Genomic DNA, 19,144 nt, shown 5'->3' with positions numbered 1-19,144 from the left:
TATCTTTGATTAATGGACGTGAAGGCATGGTATCTAATGCCAGAGCCCTAGCATGCTGTTCTGTAGTTGTGACACAGTTATCTTTGGACAGAACACTTGCCTCAGTATTATCTTGTCCTAGATATTACTTAGAGCTTGAGGATCTAATATATAAATAAGTGTGGTCTATGGATATTAGTATGACAGGTCTGAATTTTAAAGACCAAAACACTGAGCATTTGGTTTTATTTTTCATACCACTTTTATCTTCCATCTATCAAATGGAGAGACAGGCATAGACTGTATCATGGACCTAATCCTATTCCAGTTTAAAGCCGTTGCAATGCAGAAAAGAATAGATGGATGCTACTACGTTTTAAGTTCACTATACAAAGAGAAACAACATACCGTCCTTAAAAAGTCTGCTTGTAAAGTTGCAAAGCTTTCGCAGCTACATATTCAATGAACTCAGAGCTCCCTATAACTAAATCATGAGGAACCTTAATTGTGAAAGTAGGTGAAGTCAGAATATTCACATCTACCACTGTTTCATTCAGACTGGAAGAATCTGCTCCTTGGATACTTGGTGACACCTGAAATAGAACAACCTAGTTTAGTTACTGTAACCCAGTACACTTTGTCAATTTGTTAATACCTGTTTTGCATCCTCTCACTTTTAGAATGAAAAATGAAAAGTGAGGGCCTTTTAAAACATGGGTGTTTCCATCCATTGGCTTTCTTCTGAAGTGAGCAGTAGCTTTTTAGGTTCATGTCAATATATATTTTGGCCAGGTGGGGGGTGGGGGGAAGCAGGTGTGGCAGTAATGCACTGCACCACCATGGTGGAGATGTGCACATTAGTGTTTGTACAGTGCTTTATTCATGCTAAGTATTGTCCTGTTATTTCTTAGACTCATGACAATGAGGGGCCCAAATTGCAAACATATAGGTGTACAGGAGTCATCTTATTAATTTCAATGGATGATTCAATGGATGGGCAACAAAAATGATTAGGGGTCTGGAACACATGACTTATGAGGAGAGGCTGAGGGAACTGGGATTGTTTAGTTTGCGGAAGAGAAGAATGAGGGGGGATTTGATAGCTGCTTTCAACTACCTAAGAGGTGGTTGCAGAGAGGATGGTTCTAGACTATTCTCAGTGGTAGAAGAGGACAGGACAAGGAGTAATGGTCTCAAGTTGCAGTGGGGGAGGTTTAGGTTGGATATTAGGAAAAACTTTTTCACTAGGAGGGTGGTGAAACACTGGAATGCGTTACCTAGGGAGGTGGTAGAATCTCCTTCCTTAGAAGTTTTTAAGGTCAGGCTTGACAAAGCCCTGGCTGGGATGATTTAGTTGGGGATTGGTCCTGCTTTGAGCAGGGGTTGGACTAGATGACCTCCTGAGGTCCCTTCCAACCCTGATATTCTATGATTCTATGATTCATGTGATTAGTTACTCGTGCTGGCATGTTTGCAGAATCACATTCGAGTTTTGCCTCTGTATTTCCCAAAGCAGACCATTTGAAGTCAGGCTGAAAAAACTGTAAGTATTCAGAAGTATTGTTTGTCCTCTGTGTTCCTGTTTTTCCATTTTTCTTAAACAAAAGGCAACTGTACTATATTGAGTCTACCAGTGTGAGGGGTTATCTCAGGACTAAAGCCTTCAGAAACTGGAATACAGTCACATATTTTTTACATGATGAAACCATATAATACTGGGGAAAATATGAGCCTAGTCCTGAGAGATGCTATGGAGGAAAAGAGTATGTTCTCTCTGTGCAGTGGTAGTGGCATAGCCAATGATTCTACATAGAATCAATGTTGAGATAACAGCAGGCTGACAGCGGTGCTTTGCAAAAAGAGAGAAGGATTTGTCCCTATACCAGTACAAGTTAGCATTATTTATTCTTGTTTTATCACTGTGTAAAGATCTCTGGTTATTTATAAGGTATTTACTGGATTATTTTTGTGTGCCATACAACCTATGTTGTAATACAATTCTTTACATTTTCGATACTTGGAGCTCTAATTTTGTTATACCGATCTAATAAAGATGTATGTGTTCTGTGTTACCCCTTGGAAGAGCCTCTCTTCTTCTGGAAAGGTAATCTGGGGGCAACCAAACCTGTTAGTGCCAATTTACTTTTGTCAGGAAGTGATATAGGTTGGCCCTGTCAGTTATCCATCATACTAAAAGGATTTAGAGTAGAATAGTTTCTAATCTCTGGAGTTTCAGATCATCAAGGGATTATCAAGTATACTTAAAATCAACCTTAGTAAGAGCTTGATGTTTTAAAGACCAAAAATAACACACAAAACACACACTATCCTCCCAACTTGTCCTGAAGCTAAGTGTGAGTGAAATATAGAGCACAGACATCACTGTGCAATAGTTACTTCCCTTTTAATAACTAGCCTTTCTTTACCTTTACTATATTGAAAATGTTTTCTGATCCGATGGTCAAGTTGGATAGTTCTGACACCCACCCGAACCTTTCTTTCATTTTGCCCAACAAGTAGGAAGTGTCTTCTGTGTGACGCTGAATCACCTGGAGGATCTGCTCATACTGTTCACCCGAGACATTAACGAGCTTAAAGGCTTCATCAAACTTTATGTGTAGTTCAGGAACGTTTGGACAGTCTGGTTAAAAAACAAACAGACATCAAACTTTATTGGAAAGCATTCATTTTTTACACTTATGTATGTGTATAAAAGTACATATATAGGTTTTATTTCTAGTGTGGGTTTTAAAAAAAAAAATCCAAGGTAATTTTTGCTGAAATATTTCAAAGAGTTTGGGTTAGATACATGACACCTAGAGTCACTTATCCTTTATGGTAAGTGGACACAGTAGTATGCTAAATAAAAACCTTACCATTACTACATATAGAGATTTATGTTAGTGTATAAATTGGCTATCATTTCCTTTAATTGCCTGTAGCTCTTTATCTGTTCATTGCCAGTGAGCCTATAATACATGCTGTTAGCTTTTATTACTGTTGAATTTTAAGGCCTAATTTTATTTCAGAGGAGCAATAAACATTAGTATAAAGAAAAGGAGTACTTGTGGCACCTTAGAGACTAACCAATTTATTTGAGCATAAGCTCTGTAGGCAAGGACAGGCCAGTCTCCCAAGATTTCCCAGAAGTCACCTACTACAGGACAGGCCTAACAAAGAAAATAACAGAACGCCACTAGCTGTCACCTTCAGCCCCCAACTAAAACCCGTCCAATGCATTATCAGGGATCTACAACCTATCCTGAAGGATGACCCAACACTCTCACAAATCTTGGGAGACAGGCCAGTCCTTGCCTACAGACAGCCCCCCAACCTGAAGCAAATACTCACCAGCAACCACATACCACACAACAGAACCACTAACCCAGGAACCTATTCTTGCAACAAAGCCCGTTGCCAACTGTGCCCACATATCTATTCAGGGACACCATCACAGGCCCTAATAACATTAGCCACACTATCAGAGGCTCGTTCACCTGCACATCTACCAATGTGATATATGCCATCATGTGCCAGCAATGCCCCTCTGCCATGTACATTGGTCAAACTGGACAGTCTCTACGTAAAAGAATAAATGGACACAAATCAGATGTCAAGAATTGTAACATTCATAAACCAGTCGGAGAACACTTTAATCTCTCTGGTCATGCAATTACAGACACGAAAGTTGAGATATTACAACAGAAAAACTTCAAAACCAGACTCCAGCGAGAGACTGCTGAATTGGAATTCATTTGCAAATTGGATACAATTAACTTAGGCTTGAATAGAGACTGGGAGTGGCTAAGTCATTATGCAAGGTAATCTATTTTCCCTTGTTTTTTCCTACCAAGCCCCCCACCCCCGTTCCTCAGACCTTCTTGTTAAACCCTGGATTTGTGCTGGAAATGGCCCACCTTGATTATCATACACATTGTAAGGAGAGTGATCACTTTAGATAAGCTATTACCAGCAGGAGAGTGGGGTGGGGGGAGAGAAAACCTTTTGTAGTGATAAACACCCATTTTTTCATGGTTTGTGCGTATAAAAACATCTTCTGTATTTTCCACAGTATGCATCCGATGAAGTGAGCTGTAGCTCATGAAAGCTTATGCTCAAATAAATTGGTTAGCCTTCAAGGTGCCACAAGTACTCCTTTTCTTTTTGCGAATACAGACTAACACGGTTGTTACTCTGAAACCAAACATTAGTATGTAACTAGATTAATCTGTTACTGAACTTGTAGATGTAAGCATAATGGTAGCTTTTTAGGTTCTGTAAACAGCTATGCTCATTGCACATGAAATTAGAATTTGGCCCACAATGTACCATTAAAAACCCCTTCAGAGAACTCTTTGTGACTATCATTTTAACTTCTGTGCTAGTAAATAAAATTGGCCCAATTCTAGCATCATTAAAACTCCCAGTGAAGTCTCTCAAACTGATCAGTCACATTTGTATTTCTTGTTTCTCATTCAGTATTTTGGATTGCTGTATTTTTAATTACAGAGGGGGGTGCTTATAAGGCATCACTGTGGTTTTTAAGGCATCACTAGTTTGGGAGAAGATGGGGTGGGGTGGCTACAGACTTACCACCCAGCAGCAGGAGTCTGCATAGCAATTCTGGCTGATTCAGCCAGAATTCCTCTAAAGTCTCTTGGAGAGTGTGCCAGAGCTCTGCCACCCTTTTACTTGGTACAATGTGCCCTCCTCATTTCCACTCACCAGCTCAGCTCTGCTGGCTGGTGAAGAAAACAAGGTGTAGTCATGGCTCATTCAGCCCTCACTTTCCCTTTGGTGAAATGAATCCCAAGTAAAATTACATCTGGCTCTGTGCCAGAGTACATGGAGCATGGGGCGGTTTAGAATCACCTTGTACCCCCTCTGCAATTTTGCACCCAGGCAGGGCCAATCACAGTCTGGCCCCTTGTTTTCTCTGGAGGCTGGTATCTTTACCGATAAAATACATACTATCTTGCTGTGGAACATCACTTTGGAAATGAGGCAAGAGTGTTAACAACTGAGTTATACTGACACTGTGTGGAGACATTGGGGAAGGGTAAATTAAATCATTTGCATCAACTCTGTTGCTTTTGAATTCACAGTAATAGTAAATCTGCAGAAGCTGAAACTTAATTCCAAAAATATGTAAATAGGACAGTAGAAAATTATAGCACCAATATCTGAAAAAAAAAAAAAAAAAAAAAAAAAAAAGGAAAGGTCACTGCTTTATCATGGACAAGGTATTATAGAAACAAACTAGAAAATAACTATTTACCTCTCATCAGGTTATCCTGACATTTCTGGCATCTCTCCTGAAACTGTGGGCATCCTGATGAATTCTGACGGAGCTCTTTACACAGAGCTCTCTTGTGTCCTGGTATGATCTTTGAAAACATGCCACTTTTGTCAGAATCTAGAGTGAATATACAGTATAAAGTGAGCCAACTGAAGTTAGGGGCCTGTTGATATCTTCTTATTGCTGTTTCCTACTCCATTTTTTTAAAAAAAATAAAACTTCCAGGCCTGAATTCAAAATGAGTGAGCATAAGAACAGAACAATAGTAACCAAAGCATGCTCCCCTTGAAACAGTATGTGTCACTATCATATGATCCCTTATAAAAATATACCAAATTATTCTGCATGAAGAGTCCAAAACACTACCTATAGTGTTTTGGACTATTACTGTAGAACATGGTTCTCAATCTGCAGGTTGCGACTTCCAAGGATGTAATTAACTGGTCAAGAGGGGTTGCAACCACTGTGCCTTTATTTACTGCTAGATGAGAGTGGGCTCACAAAACTGATTTCTGTGATAATATGCGGTCATGATATGGAAAGATTGAGAACCCCGGCTGTAGCATAATCTAGCTTTTTTTTTAAAATAAGGGATTTTCTTTTTAGACAAGTACTAGCATATATTTAGTTTAAATAATGATTGTTTCTCCCTTAACATTATTAAAATATAAAGAATATTTTTATATGTACTCTTGAAATTCTTTCATATTTTGGACTCAAGATGGTGTCAATTAAAATTAAAGCTCCTTTTTCTTTTTAGAGAGCTTAGTTTTCCTTGTAGAAGTATATCTGGAATATTTTTCCCTTTCTTGTCTATTTAAAGAAAAAAGCTGTCAGGGAGTTTATACCTATTCATATTCATGGGCTGCAAAAGAGAGTCCATGCACTGATACTTTTCTGAGTTATGTACTTTCATTTGAAATTTCCTTTCAAAAACTAATATCTTCCATAGTTGTTTGCTCTGAATAAAGGATATTCAATATGTGTTATTCAAAATAAGGGATTCAATATGTGTAATGACTCAGCCACTCCCAGACTCATTACACATGTTGAATCTATTTCCGTAAGTTAAGTATCCTCACACCTTCTTGTCTACTGTCTAAATGGGCCATCTTGATTATCACTACAAAAGTTTTTTTCTCCTGCTGATAATAGCTCATCTTAACTAATTAGCTTCTTGCAGTTTGTATGGCAACTTCCACCTTCTCTCTCTCTCTCTCTCTATATATATATATATCTTCTTACTATATGTTCCATTCTATGCGTCCGATGAAGTGGGCTGTAGCCCACAAAAGCTTATGCTCTAATAAATTCGTTAGTCTCTAAGGTGCCACAAGTACTCCTGTTCTTTTTGCAGATACAGACTAACATGGCTGCTACTCTGAAACCTGCTGCTGAAAGTTGGATTATCTCCTCTGCATGGTTATAAATGGAGTGCAGGTGGTGTCAACAGCCTGTCTTATGATGCTCTCCTCCACCCCCCACCCTTGAAAACCATTGTCATCCCCTCAAAAACAACCTTAGCTGTCCTAAATGGAATTCTTCCCATTTGCTGGAGCACTTCATGTCTTTGTGTCTTGTTGGCACATTAGGTGCCTATTACAGCTACAAGCTGGTCTCACAGCTGACTGACGCATCTGTTTCCTGACTTTTTGTGGCTGGTGACATGTCTTAACCTTTTAGGAGCAATAGAAGCACATCAGCACAATATGCGGTTCTTGCTGACTAATGTTAAGATCAGATTTGTCAGTCAGCCACATGAAAATCCATATCTGCACTGAACACCCAGGAAGTCCTGCAAATGCTTTGAGAATTATTATAGGAATCAGGCTCTGTGGAGACAGTAGCATAAGCCCTAAACTAGCATTCTATGGGCATGGAGATGTGGAATTCTGTCTTTTTATTTTATTATTCCAAATTTTAATTTGGCCAATAAAGTTATGTTTGACCCATATCTGCTTATCCAAGAGTAGGGTGACCATATTTCCCTATTCTGAATATGGGACACTTGGTAAAATTACTCATATTCAAGTGAGTTCAACGGCAATCAGTCAGAACTATGCAGTACAAACATTCAATTTAACATCAAGTTGACTGAGCCCCTGTTAAAAAGAAATACTGCGTAGCTGGATTCTTTTTATTTGCTTTCTTATCTTTAAGCCTGTAGGGTTCACACAGGGAGAGGTGACACACACACATGCCCATACACCTCTCTCACACAAAGTGGGGGTGACCGACCTACCTGACCCTCCCTGCCTGGTGCTCTCCGCCCTCCACGCCTGGCTGGGCCCCCGGGACAGACCCTCCTCTCCTGGTACCTGGCACCACATCTTCCCAAGGCAACAAGTGGGGGGAACACAGGGTCACATACCCTCCACCCCCACCGCCAATTTCTGCCAGGGTTCAAACCAGAATGTGGCCAGCAGCAGCCTTTTGGCACTTTGCGGGAGGGAAGGGATGGGAGCTCCTTCCAACGACAGGGAAAGGGGGGAAGGGATGACTTGACCTGTGTCTTTGCAGAGCTCATCTCTCCCCCCCTTCCCCACTCCCCTGTGGCTGGAATCAGCTTGTCCTTCCCTGCCCGCACAGTGTCAAAAGCAGCTAACACCTCCAGGCTGCTGCTGGCCACCGACATAACCTAGCCACATCCTGTCCCCTGGCTATAGCATGGACAGGAAGGGGTTAAGCCCTAAGGATGCATTGTGCATCAGGGCCCAGGGAAACTGACTGCAGGGGATTCAGCGAACCCCACCAGAGAGGTGGCTCAGCAGGCGAGGGTGCCTAGGCGACGAAGCAGCCCTACACTCCCTGGGGTGCAGGACCTGGGACAGGGGGTTGGGGGGGTGAAGAGGGTGCTAAGCCCCTGCCTGGGGGGCTGCTGTGGAGCCTGCAGGGTCGGGGCGCAAACAGGCTGGAAATCGCTTCCTGCCCCGAAACCCCTTTCCCCCTCGCCACTCCAGAGCTTAGCTGAGGGGTGAAGAGGCTTCCCCGTGCCAGCGCTGTGTGGGGCTTTGGCACATGCAGGGCTTGGCTCCTTATGGCCAGCGTCCTGGGATGGAGGGCCTTGCGCTTTCCCAGGTTTCTGGCCCAGCCAGAGGCAGTGCGGGAAGGAAGGAGCCTGCCGGCCAGGCTGTTGGTGAGTTGAGTGATCTGACCAGGGGCTGGTTCTCCGCACAGCACTGGGAGTGGGATGCACCCCACCGGAGAAAATGGAGGAGCAGTGGGGTTGGGGGGAGCGGGGGAGGTGAAGGGGCAAAGCAGGGAGAGGACAGCAAGAGGGGGAGCACCCAAAGGGCTAAGGGGTGGGCAGCAGAGGTGACATGTAACCAGCTGCCGCCTGGCGCCTGCCCATACTCACCAGCCACCGCAGCTCGCAGCCAGTGCCGTCCAGAAACAGGACGGTGGGGGGCCCTGCTGGCTGAGAGCCAGCACACAGCGGGGGCTGAGCTGATGGACCAGCAGGGGGAGTGGCCGGCCCTGCACGCTGCAGCTTTGCCCTGCCACCAGCCTTGCACACACCCCCCCCATTGTTGGCCACTGGACACCCCCACTCATCATTGGTGGGCGGATGGCTGGTGAGCAGGGATCCGGCCAGCAGCAGGACCCACCAGTACTGATGAGAGGGGGATAAAGAAAATATGGGACAATTTGCCCATTTTAAAGAAAAAGTTGGGACAGCTGCAGGAGGGCTTAAATACAGGACTGTCCCTTTAAAAACAGGACATCTGGTCACCCTATCCAAGAGGGCTTTCAGACCTTCACACAACATGTGTTATGCTATTTATATCCTCAAACTGAATTGCTAACCATTTAATAACTATTGCTAACACTTGTGAAAGTTTGATGTTATTGGTACCAAGGTCTGTTTTAACTTCTTCTCACACTTGCCTTTGGCTTGTTCTGGCAAATCTCTTGTACTGTCTGTGTATTCATCAAATGCTTCAGTAATCACCTCGCTGACACCTTCAAACAGAGTCTTGCTGAAGTCAAAAAATATCTGAAGGAAGCCTGGCATACCCCAGTCTTTCTGAAAACCACTATTTCTCATAGGCTCCTCAGGGAAAGCAGGCGTATAGTAGGGCTCAGTTAAGTCCAGATCAGACATGAAATATATTTGAAAAGATTGATCAAATTCTTTTTGTATCTGTTTGAAAAAAGCAAAGCTTTTATCAAATATTGTGCTCACATCCGATAACAGCTGGCTAAATAAATCTTCCATTTGTACTAACTGGGCATCTTCCTTCTCGGACTTTTCATTTAACTGAAGGTCTTTTCCTTGATCCTCATGAAAAGTAAAAGTCAAAGGAGACATTTTCCTGAAAAAATCTTCAACCTGTATATGCAGAAATATATTGGCTGTCAGACAAGTTATCAGACCTTCATCGTCTCAGGGCAGCAGCTATAAAGAATTTCTTCAAATGCTCATAGAGATGAAGGGGATGCATCCCTGATATCTGGTCCATTTTCCAAATTATAGCCTATATTCTAAAGACTATTGCGAAATTAGTCTACATGGTGTTAATATTTACACTAAATCCCCACTAAAGAGGATGCCAGTCTTTGAACCAGTTGGCCTCTAATCTACTGAGCCATTAGGTTCTTGTTAATAGTTGCGACACGGCCGCAAAATTAAATTTGGGCATCACCTAACAAATACTTTGGTCTTCATCTGGGAAACACCTTTGTGAGCTGCATTATAGTAATGTAGTAAATACATGTTGAACAGAAGGCAATTGTTCTTTCTCTGCTATTCAGACATCAACAATTCTCTCACCAAGGCCCAAACCCTCAAGTTCTTACTCAAGCTACAACCTTTGAAATCAGTGGATGGTTGGTCCAAGAAAGAACTAAGTAAAATCTTCGGAATTTGGCCTCAAATACACTTCTTCCTTGTTTTTAAATTTATAAGTTTAAATATAAGTTTGTCATTACAACTATCAATGTGAGGGCTTCATAGAACCCATGGAGTTCACTGTGGAGATTACCAAAATAATGCCAAAGACAGCATGATGCTACAGCATGTGTGTATTTAAAGTATGATATGACTCTAAAAAAATTACTTTGTAAAAATGGCATGATGGGGTTTCAAGTTTATTGTCTCTCAGTGCCTTTCAGAGCAACTGTGATCTTTTAACCAGTAAAAAATAAATAGCAAACTTGCCCTCAGAGTTGAAAGGCAAACTGTATTCTTTCTGAGTTGTGCATTGTCATAAAAATAAAGGGAAGGGTAACCACCTTTCTGTATACAGTGCTATAAAATCCCTCCTGGCCAGAGGCAAAACCCTTTCACCTGTAAAGGGTTAAGAAGCTAAGATAACCTCGCTGGCACCTGACCAAAATGACCAATGAGGAGACAAAGTACTTTCAAATTGGGAGGGGGGGGGGAAACAAAGGGTCTGTCTGTCTGTGTGATGCTTTTGCTGGGAACAGATCAGAAATGCAGACTCAGAACTTCTGTAAAGTTAGTAAGTAACCTAGCTAGAAATGCCTTAGATTTCCTTTTGTTTAATGGCTGATAAAATACACTGTGCTGAATGGAATGTATATTCCTGTTTTTGTGTCTTTTTGTAACTTAAGGTTTTGCCTAGAGGGATTCTCTATGTTTTGAATCTGATTACCCTGTAAGGTATTTACCATCCTGATTTTACAGAGGTGATTCTCTTACCTTTTCTTTAATCAATATTCTTCTTTTAAGAACCTGATTGATTTTTCATTGTTCTTAACATCCAAGGGTTTGGGTCTGTGTTCACCTGTACAAATTGGTGAGGATTTTTATCAAGCCTTCCCCAGGAAAGGGGGTGTAGGGCTTGGGGGGGAAGACATTTCCAAGTGGGCTCTTTCCCTGTTTAACACGCTTGGTGGTGGCAGCATAGGGCTCAAGGACAAGGCAAAGTTTGTACCTTGGGGAAGTTTTTAACCTAAGCTGGTAAGAATAAGCTTAGGGGGTCTTTCATGCAGGTCCCCACATCTGTACCCTAGAGTTCAGAGTGCGGAAGGAACCTTGACATGCATTATCATTAATAACTCTGACTCAATTGAGGTGTATTCCGGTGAAGTTAAGGTGTAATTAAAATGTATGCTTTGAGATAAAGATTTTGCAATTAGAATTTAGATCACAATTCTGTTGATGATGAACACGCCAAGAAAGAATCTATCCTTTCTCTCAGAAGTGTGTTGGCTCTTAACTGCTAACAGGAGTTAAGAGTAGTAAAAAATGTATCTTTGCTTCAAAAGTAGTAGATATGACATGGAATAAACACATGAAGGACAGCTGCTGTGTAGGAAGAGGCAATTTTTTAAATGGTCACTTTACTGATCATAACCACAGTTTAAGATGTACTGTATCTCAGAAGAAAAACAAAAATTGTGGCATTTTTTACACATAGTACCAATAATTACTGAACATCTTAACTCAAATTGTACTGTGGGTTGCATCATTATAAATCTGGAGTAACTCCACTGAAGCAAATTACTCAGTGGAGAAGGAGCTAGGGGTGACAGTGGACAAGAAGCTGGATATGAGTCAACAGTGTGCCCTTGTTGCCAAAAAGGCCAATGGCATTTTGGGGTGTATAAGTAGGGGCATTGCCAGCAGATCGAGGGACGTGATTGTTCCCCTCTATTCGACATTGGTGAGGCCTCAACTGGAGTACTGTGTCCAGTTTTGGGCCCCACACTACAAGAAGGATGTGGAGAAATTGGAGAGAGTCCAGCGAAGGGCAACAAAAATGATTAGGGGACTGGAACACATGAGTTATGAGGAGAGGCTGAGGGAACTGGGACTGTTTAGTCTACGGAAGAGAAGAATGAGGGGGGATTTGATAGCTGCTTTTAACTACCTGAAAGGTGGATCCAAGAGGATGGATCTAGACTATTCTCAGTGATAGCAGATGACAGGACAAGGAGTAATGGTCTCAACCTGAAAGGTGGATCCAAGAGGATGGATCTAGACTATTCTCAGTGATAGCAGATGACAGGACAAGGAGTAATGGTCTCAAGTTGCAGTGGGGGAGGTTTAGGTTGGATATTAGGAAAAACTTTTTCACTAGGAGGGTGGTGAAACACTGGAATGCGTTACCTAGGGAGGTGCTGGAATCCCCTTCCTTAGAAGTTTTTAAGGTAGGGCTTGACAAAGCCCTGGCTGGGATGATTTAGTTGGGATTGGTCCTGCTCTGGGCAGGGGGTTGGACTAGATGGCCTCCAGAGGTCCCTTCCAACTCTGTTATTCTATGATTCTATGATTCCACTCCACTGATTTCAGTGGAGTCACTTCAGAGTTACACCAGTGTCACAGAACAGGCTCAATGTGCAGTGATCTGAAGCCAAATGAGACCTGTTCCGCCCAAATCCATGGTTCCAGATCCCAATATCAAATTGTTTTTGATAATCCAATACTAATGGCATATCTTCCCATTTGAGAAAACAAGATAACCTAACCCTTTTAAGTGAGCATAAGAGGCAACTAAAGGAAGATTGCTTGCCAGAGGCTGACTTTCTTCTTACCTTACTTGTAAATGTTGACAAACTGTGCTGGCAGGTTGTATAAAATCTCATGCAGTTACTTTCTAAACAAGTTTTACATTCATCCCAGAGATTTCTCAGAGACACCTGACATTGTCTTTCTTCTTCCTCTAATTGTTCTTTCACTTCGTCCATAAGCTGCAGAGCCTCCTAATTGAGAAAAAGGGTCACAATTTGTTCACTACATTTAATTAATTCCAGTTTTCACATTAGTGAAACACTCATCCCAGCCCACCAGTAATTAAGTTCCCTGTAGTTATTTGTAGTTTATCCTTTGTCCCTAACAAAGGGCCAGATAGTCCCTCTGCCTGAATTGCATGTGGAGGAGGCTGAAAACTCTGTAAAGTTCCCCTTACATAGTTTCCCTGATGTCTTTCCCTTAGCGGACAGAGCCTAAGAAACCCGATAGATCTCTGAGATCCATTTCTATCTCAGAGGGTATGCTGAGGCCAAGGCTATGGAGAGGCCCTCATGCCTATAACCTCAAATCTTTATTTTCCCATATAGTATTCCAGAGCACTTTCCCATTTAGCTAATATTCCCTTTTGTTCCATTTGTTAATACTGCATTCCTTTAGCCCAAATATTTCAGTGATCTAAGCTCCTGCTGTCTGTAAACTCCTTTTTTTAATAAAGAAATATGGAGAAGTATTGAATTTCCCCTCTATTGGCTTTTATTGATTAAAAGCCTGGAGTGACAGCATTTCTTCCCCTACCATTTGCCAGATGTTAGGAGCTCTTTCTGCACTGCACAGATGCATGGTACTTTCTATAGGGTTTGTTCTAATTTATGCTTCATTCTACATGTGTTAGAGCACAAAGCCAAGCACTGATTAGGATAAGCACTTCAAAATGAAGCTGACACTGGAACAGAAGGGAAAGCTCTCAGCACCAGACAGGGGTTAGAGGTGGGTGGCCTCTCTCTGCCAGTGCAGTGCACTTCTTAATATTTCCAAACAAAACTCCAGGTCCTTCAGAAGTACACATGCTCCCTTTAACTTATTTATTAGCCAGGCTTGTTCCTTTCTGGATTCTGGCAGCAAGAGACAGTTGGCTCATTACAATGGGGACAAGGTCCTTGAAAAAGAACTTGTATACACTGTAAAACATTCTGGGGGAAGAAGGGGGGTTAACAGCTCTTGTATTTATATTATTTGTTTTATGTGTCCTCGTTCGTGCTATATTTTAACGTAGCCTTGGTTGGTGGGGAAGGATTGCTTTGTAAATAAAATCATGATCATCAGAATAAACAGTATGTTGAATACTTTAAGCAGCACAGCACAGCACACAGTTACACAGTCAGATCATTCTCTCTGCAATAGTATCTTTCAGTTCCACCAGCAGAGTCTAATGGCTGCATTTACTGCAGGACTCTCATTTCCCAAGGCTACTTGAGGGACAGCCTGGATATGCACAATCAGCTCTGAGAGGAGATAACATTGTAAAGCAATGGCTCCCTTTAGAGACTACATCCTTTTAGATTGTAAATTCATGACACCCCACTTCCAATTCAGAGCTCCTTATCTGTGGGTTTATAAACCCATGGAGGGAGTCCACTTCAGTGTAATTATGTCTTGTATAATGACTTGCCTATTTAACCTTTTTTATTGTTGCTGACCTGCCCTTTTTCTAACTTCATGAAATGTTTTGTTTCATGAAAACTCTATTAATCCTTATATATTTTCATTACTCTTGAATGTGACTTGAATGAAGTAATGCTTCTGGACTTTGAGTGCAAACGATGCTCATCCAGTTTGGGAACAGGGCTTTGAATTGTCAGGTTTGAACTAAGGAATCCTAAACTATATAATGGTTTGGACTTTCTCATCTTGAGTATCTGAGCAAGCCAGTCACTGCTGGCGGACGGTATTCATAGACAAATTAGGGCCACAACTAAAGCTGATCAAATACTGCAAACGCAGTGCCAGCTTTGGCTCAGGAGTGTTGTGCCACATTTCATTTACCCTTCACAACCATTCATGTGAATGGTTTTGTATTTGCACAGATTTTTTGGAATAATTGTTCTTCTTATGAATGCACATAAATCAGGGTATTGGTACATGAACAAGAATACTTATGTCATTTGTTGGTCTACTTTTTAAAATGTTTCAGTCCCCAAATCAGTGAGCAAAATGTAGTATTATGTGATGCGGATGACAAATCCCATACTATGAGTCAAAGGGAAAGTTCACAGATAGTTTATGCCAATAATTAATAATACAACAAAACTTGAAAGATGTTATAATTGTTCAACAGATATGTGCACAATATTATCATTTACTATTTATATTTTTCTAGCACCCAGAGGGCCCCATTACAATTGGATCCCTATTTTGCAAACATACATATGGGAACACCTAGTCTTCTTCCCAAAGAAATTGGCAAATATGAGAGTTAGTATTCTAAATAATACTGAAATGTAATTGTATAGGGCCAGAGTGTGGCTCATCTTGTGTTCCAGTACCTGGGAGTAAAGGGACATAAGGCACCCTTTGCAGTGTGTGCCATACTGCTCCTTCTAGTGCTCTGGGAGTAGTAGGCTATGCAGAGCTGCTATGGCCCAATCCCCCCATGCAAGTGGGTGGGAAGCGGTGGAAGGGGGCAGAAATGAGCAGAGCCTTGACTCCATCTCCCGAAGGTGCTCAGTGGCGTAGCTGTGCTGCCATGTCGGAAGGCATACACTGCACCAGGCATACAGTTTACATCCTTCCTGGAAGCGTGGAGAAACCAGGAGGGAGATTGACTCCCTGAATCACAGATTTTTCTGGGCTGCTCAATGGGGAGCATAAAAGTGTGCCCCTCTTACTATAGGCTGGTAGTGGGGAGGCTGCCCCACTCCTGGAGAACAGGGGTTAAAAGCAGCCAAGCTAGGCTGATTGGGGAAGCAGCCACAGCTGTGGTTAGCTCAGTCAGCTGATGAGAGGGCTGGGGGCCAGGAGCTGGAGGATTCTCACTCTAGCCCTGGAGTGGGAAGGGCTAGCTGCCTGGGAGTAAGGTACCTTGGGGAAGGGCAAACGGAGCTGGGGAGCTCCAGCCTGGTAAAACCCCAGGCTGTAGGCCTTGTTTAAGGGAAAAAGGTACTGGGGCTTCAGAGGGGCAGCCTGGAGATAGGCAAAGGCAGCAGGTCCTAACCCCTTGCCAGTGACGAGTGGCCATTACACTGCAGTCTGCCCCAGCAACCGGGGGCTAGATGATGACTGGCAGTAACCACTGGGGCAAGGTGGGTTTAGAGGGTTGGGGGTTCCCCTGGGCAGGGAAACCCAGAGTAAGGGGATACTGCTGGGGGAAGAACCTTGAGGTAAAGAGGCACTGGGGTCTGGGAGGGACACGGGGCCAGCAGCAGGAGAAACACTGGCCTGCAGAGGGTGCTCTGTACGCTGGAAAACAGCTAATTCCCAGAAGACCAGCAGGAGGTGCCTTACTGAGGAGACTTGCTTTGCTACAGGGCTATATCACAAAGTGAAGACTTAGTCCATAATGTCTCTGATTGGGACAAGTAACAATGTAAAAATGATCATATACAATTCCTCAGATTTTAATTACCATTTACAGTTACCTGCTTTTCTCCACTGCTCTTCTTCAAGGTTTTCATCAGATGTACATGTTTATCTTCATTTCTTTCCATCATAACTTTCATCTGCTTAATGCCTATCAGAGCTTTCTTTACCTCTTCGTCTACATATTTCTCACCAACTTCAGATAAAACTAAAAAAAACAGACCAAATTTTAAAATGAACCTGATTTTAAAATGGGGCCCAATTGCTATATTGCTGTAATGCACTCTGATAGCAAGGGATAATTAAACAGCTCTACGTTTCTAAGCAGACAAAAGACTATATCCTTAGCTGGTGCAAGCTGAAGTCAGTGGAGCTAAGATGACTTACACCAGCTAAGGATTTGGCCCAAAGCCTTCTGTTGATCAGATATATGCTCCTATTGTAGCTTAATTTGATCTAGTTCAGGTTAATCCTCAGCCACCTGTTTCTACTTAGCTGACATATTTATTTTTAATCCTAGCTACTTCTCTTAACTTTTTTTTAAACATATAGTTTAGAAGAATCTTAATTCAATTCCCATAAGAATATAGGGCTTTGTCATGCTTCTGCTGAACATCAATGGCAAAATGACCATTGACTTCAATGGCAACTCAGTTTGGCCCATGTTTTGAAAACAAAAATCATGCTATCATGCTTGAGACATAATATGCATTTGTTCCCTGTACAGAAATCCCATCAACATCAATGGGAACTACAGAAAACAAGTGAAGTATATGTCGCATATGAAATTATAAAATGCACTTTCATACATCATTCTTTTCTCCCCCTCACTTTTTGTTTGATATATGTATGTTTCTTTGCCTCAGTCTGGTTTATATGTTCATAACTGGTCCTTTTCGTAGTAAACGGCAAAATAAAAACACTTTCAAAACACTATAGATGTTTTTAAAACAAGGTATTTTTACCATTTTAGTAACTTTTAACAGCAAAGGGGTCGAGCATATTGTTCTGGAAAACTTGAAAAATGTTGTTTAAACAAATAAAATAAAATAATCCAAACCCTGTTGAATTCAATTTAGTTTTCAGATTTTACTCCAGTAATTTAAGAAGGACACTATTTAAAAAAAATATACCTGGAAAATAAGAACTAAAAGGAAAAATGAGCTCCCTTCAGTGATCCCTTGTATAACTAGTTTCAATTTTTATGGACCCCCTTAAAATAGGAATTTATAATGAATAGGCTTTGTGGGTGCTTTACTTCAGCATCACTAGAAACCATCAATGTCACACATCTTAAGGCCCCACACTTGCAATTGGATCTGCATGGGCAGACTTTTGTGCAGAACGAACCCTATAGACTTCAGTGGGGCTCTGTGTGGGAGCAAAGGTCCTCCCATGCAGATCTGACTGCAGAAGTGGGCCCAGGAGCTTTCAATCCATACTTAATAGTAAAAGCATACGTACTTTTCAGGTGTTCCCATGGATTGATTTCCTCCTCCTTTATAGGTGAACACTGATGGCCCCTCAGCCATAATAGGTATATCAGAAATAGCCAACACAACTTCATGTTCTCTCTGCATAAGGAGTAGAATAATTAGTAGAAGTTAAATCTAAAACATTAGAGACCCATCATGCAAACACTTACTATCAAGTGTAGTGCTTGTTACCATGATGAGTAGTTCCATTGGCTTCAGGGGGGCTACTCATATTAGTAAGTGTGCTTCCTAAGATTCCCATTCCAGATCTCATTTATCATCAAATAAGAATATAAATAGTACTATAATACAAGAGGCTGATCCTGCTCCCATGGAATCTGAGAATTTTTCAATTGAAGTCAATGAGCCCAATTCAAGCAACCTTCTTTCTGTGAAATGTCTTTTTTGCTCCTTTTGCTCCATGAACTTACCTGAATGAACATTCTGAAGCTCCTTGCTGGGACATCTCAAAGACTGGCCCGTTTTCACTCAATACAAATAGCTGTAGATCTTGTACAGCACCAATACTAGACTTCAAGTGAGTACTCAGAATTATGCCAAAATAAAAGCAACAGCAATGTCTATGAAAATTCTAACACTATTTCCAAACTAATAAAAAATGTTAAAAATGTAATAAAAGTCCAAAGTCTTGAATATTTTTTCCTCTTTTATATAATACACATCTGAATGTTATGATTAATTAAAACACATTAGTGTTTAAGAGTAAGGGTCTCTTTCTACAGCAGGTTGGACTCTCATTGCATTTGCAGTAGTGTAAATCCATTGTGTCAAGTGGTGTAACTGAAATCAGACTCAGGTCCCTTGTTTTTTATATTAGTTTATTATAGAGTATTGTAAATTTTACTCGCTCACTCTTACTTTCTTCCAAGTCACAAAAAATCTTAAATACTGACACCACAATGTAGCAATTTTACTCATTTTAGTTACTAGTTCAGGAATATAAACGTATCTCTACTATATACACATGCCATATTAGGAAAGAAAATCTTCTATGATATTATTTCCTTCTTCAACTCCAAAAAGGTGGTTCTTTTGCATCTTAATTGTATTTGCCACTGTCATTCAGAATAATGCTAAATGTGTTAAAAGTAAAAAATAGATGTGGTAAGAAATAGGGAAATGAATTAATTATATGAATTAAAAATACAACAATGAACTGAAACATATTTCTGTACAGTAAGTTAAGGGATACGAATGCCATTTACTTTAGTTCCCCTTCATACACAGCCATAGCATAAAGGGGTTTATTTTGTAGTTACAAGTTCTCATTTCATCAAATGAAAGACAATACTTACTCTCCTTTTTTTAGATAATACACCCTTTCTAAAGCAAGAGTAATGGTATCAGTTACAA

General features: G+C 41.3%; 1 protein-coding gene across 1 annotated transcript in view; it reads right to left on the bottom strand.

Moving 5' to 3' along the window:
• Positions 1-392: 392 nt before the first annotated feature.
• The window catches only part of CLUL1 (clusterin like 1), a 33,467-nt gene continuing 14,715 nt past the window's right edge, over positions 393-19,144 (bottom strand). Inside the window, exons 3-9 of the mRNA XM_073329621.1 lie at positions 17,760-17,869; positions 16,355-16,503; positions 12,782-12,949; positions 9,167-9,611; positions 5,258-5,395; positions 2,406-2,620; positions 393-572 (exon numbers count right to left, since the gene is read on the bottom strand). Coding sequence (XP_073185722.1) covers positions 393-572; positions 2,406-2,620; positions 5,258-5,395; positions 9,167-9,611; positions 12,782-12,949; positions 16,355-16,503; positions 17,760-17,869 — 1,405 coding nt within the window. The remainder of the gene's footprint in view (positions 573-2,405; positions 2,621-5,257; positions 5,396-9,166; positions 9,612-12,781; positions 12,950-16,354; positions 16,504-17,759; positions 17,870-19,144) is intronic.

Source organism: Lepidochelys kempii, chromosome 2 (genome assembly GCF_965140285.1).
Source record: "Lepidochelys kempii isolate rLepKem1 chromosome 2, rLepKem1.hap1, whole genome shotgun sequence".
NCBI lineage: Eukaryota > Metazoa > Chordata > Testudines > Cheloniidae > Lepidochelys > Lepidochelys kempii.
The sequence above is the reverse complement of the archived record's forward strand: the minus strand, read 5'-3'. Positions and strand labels throughout refer to the sequence as shown.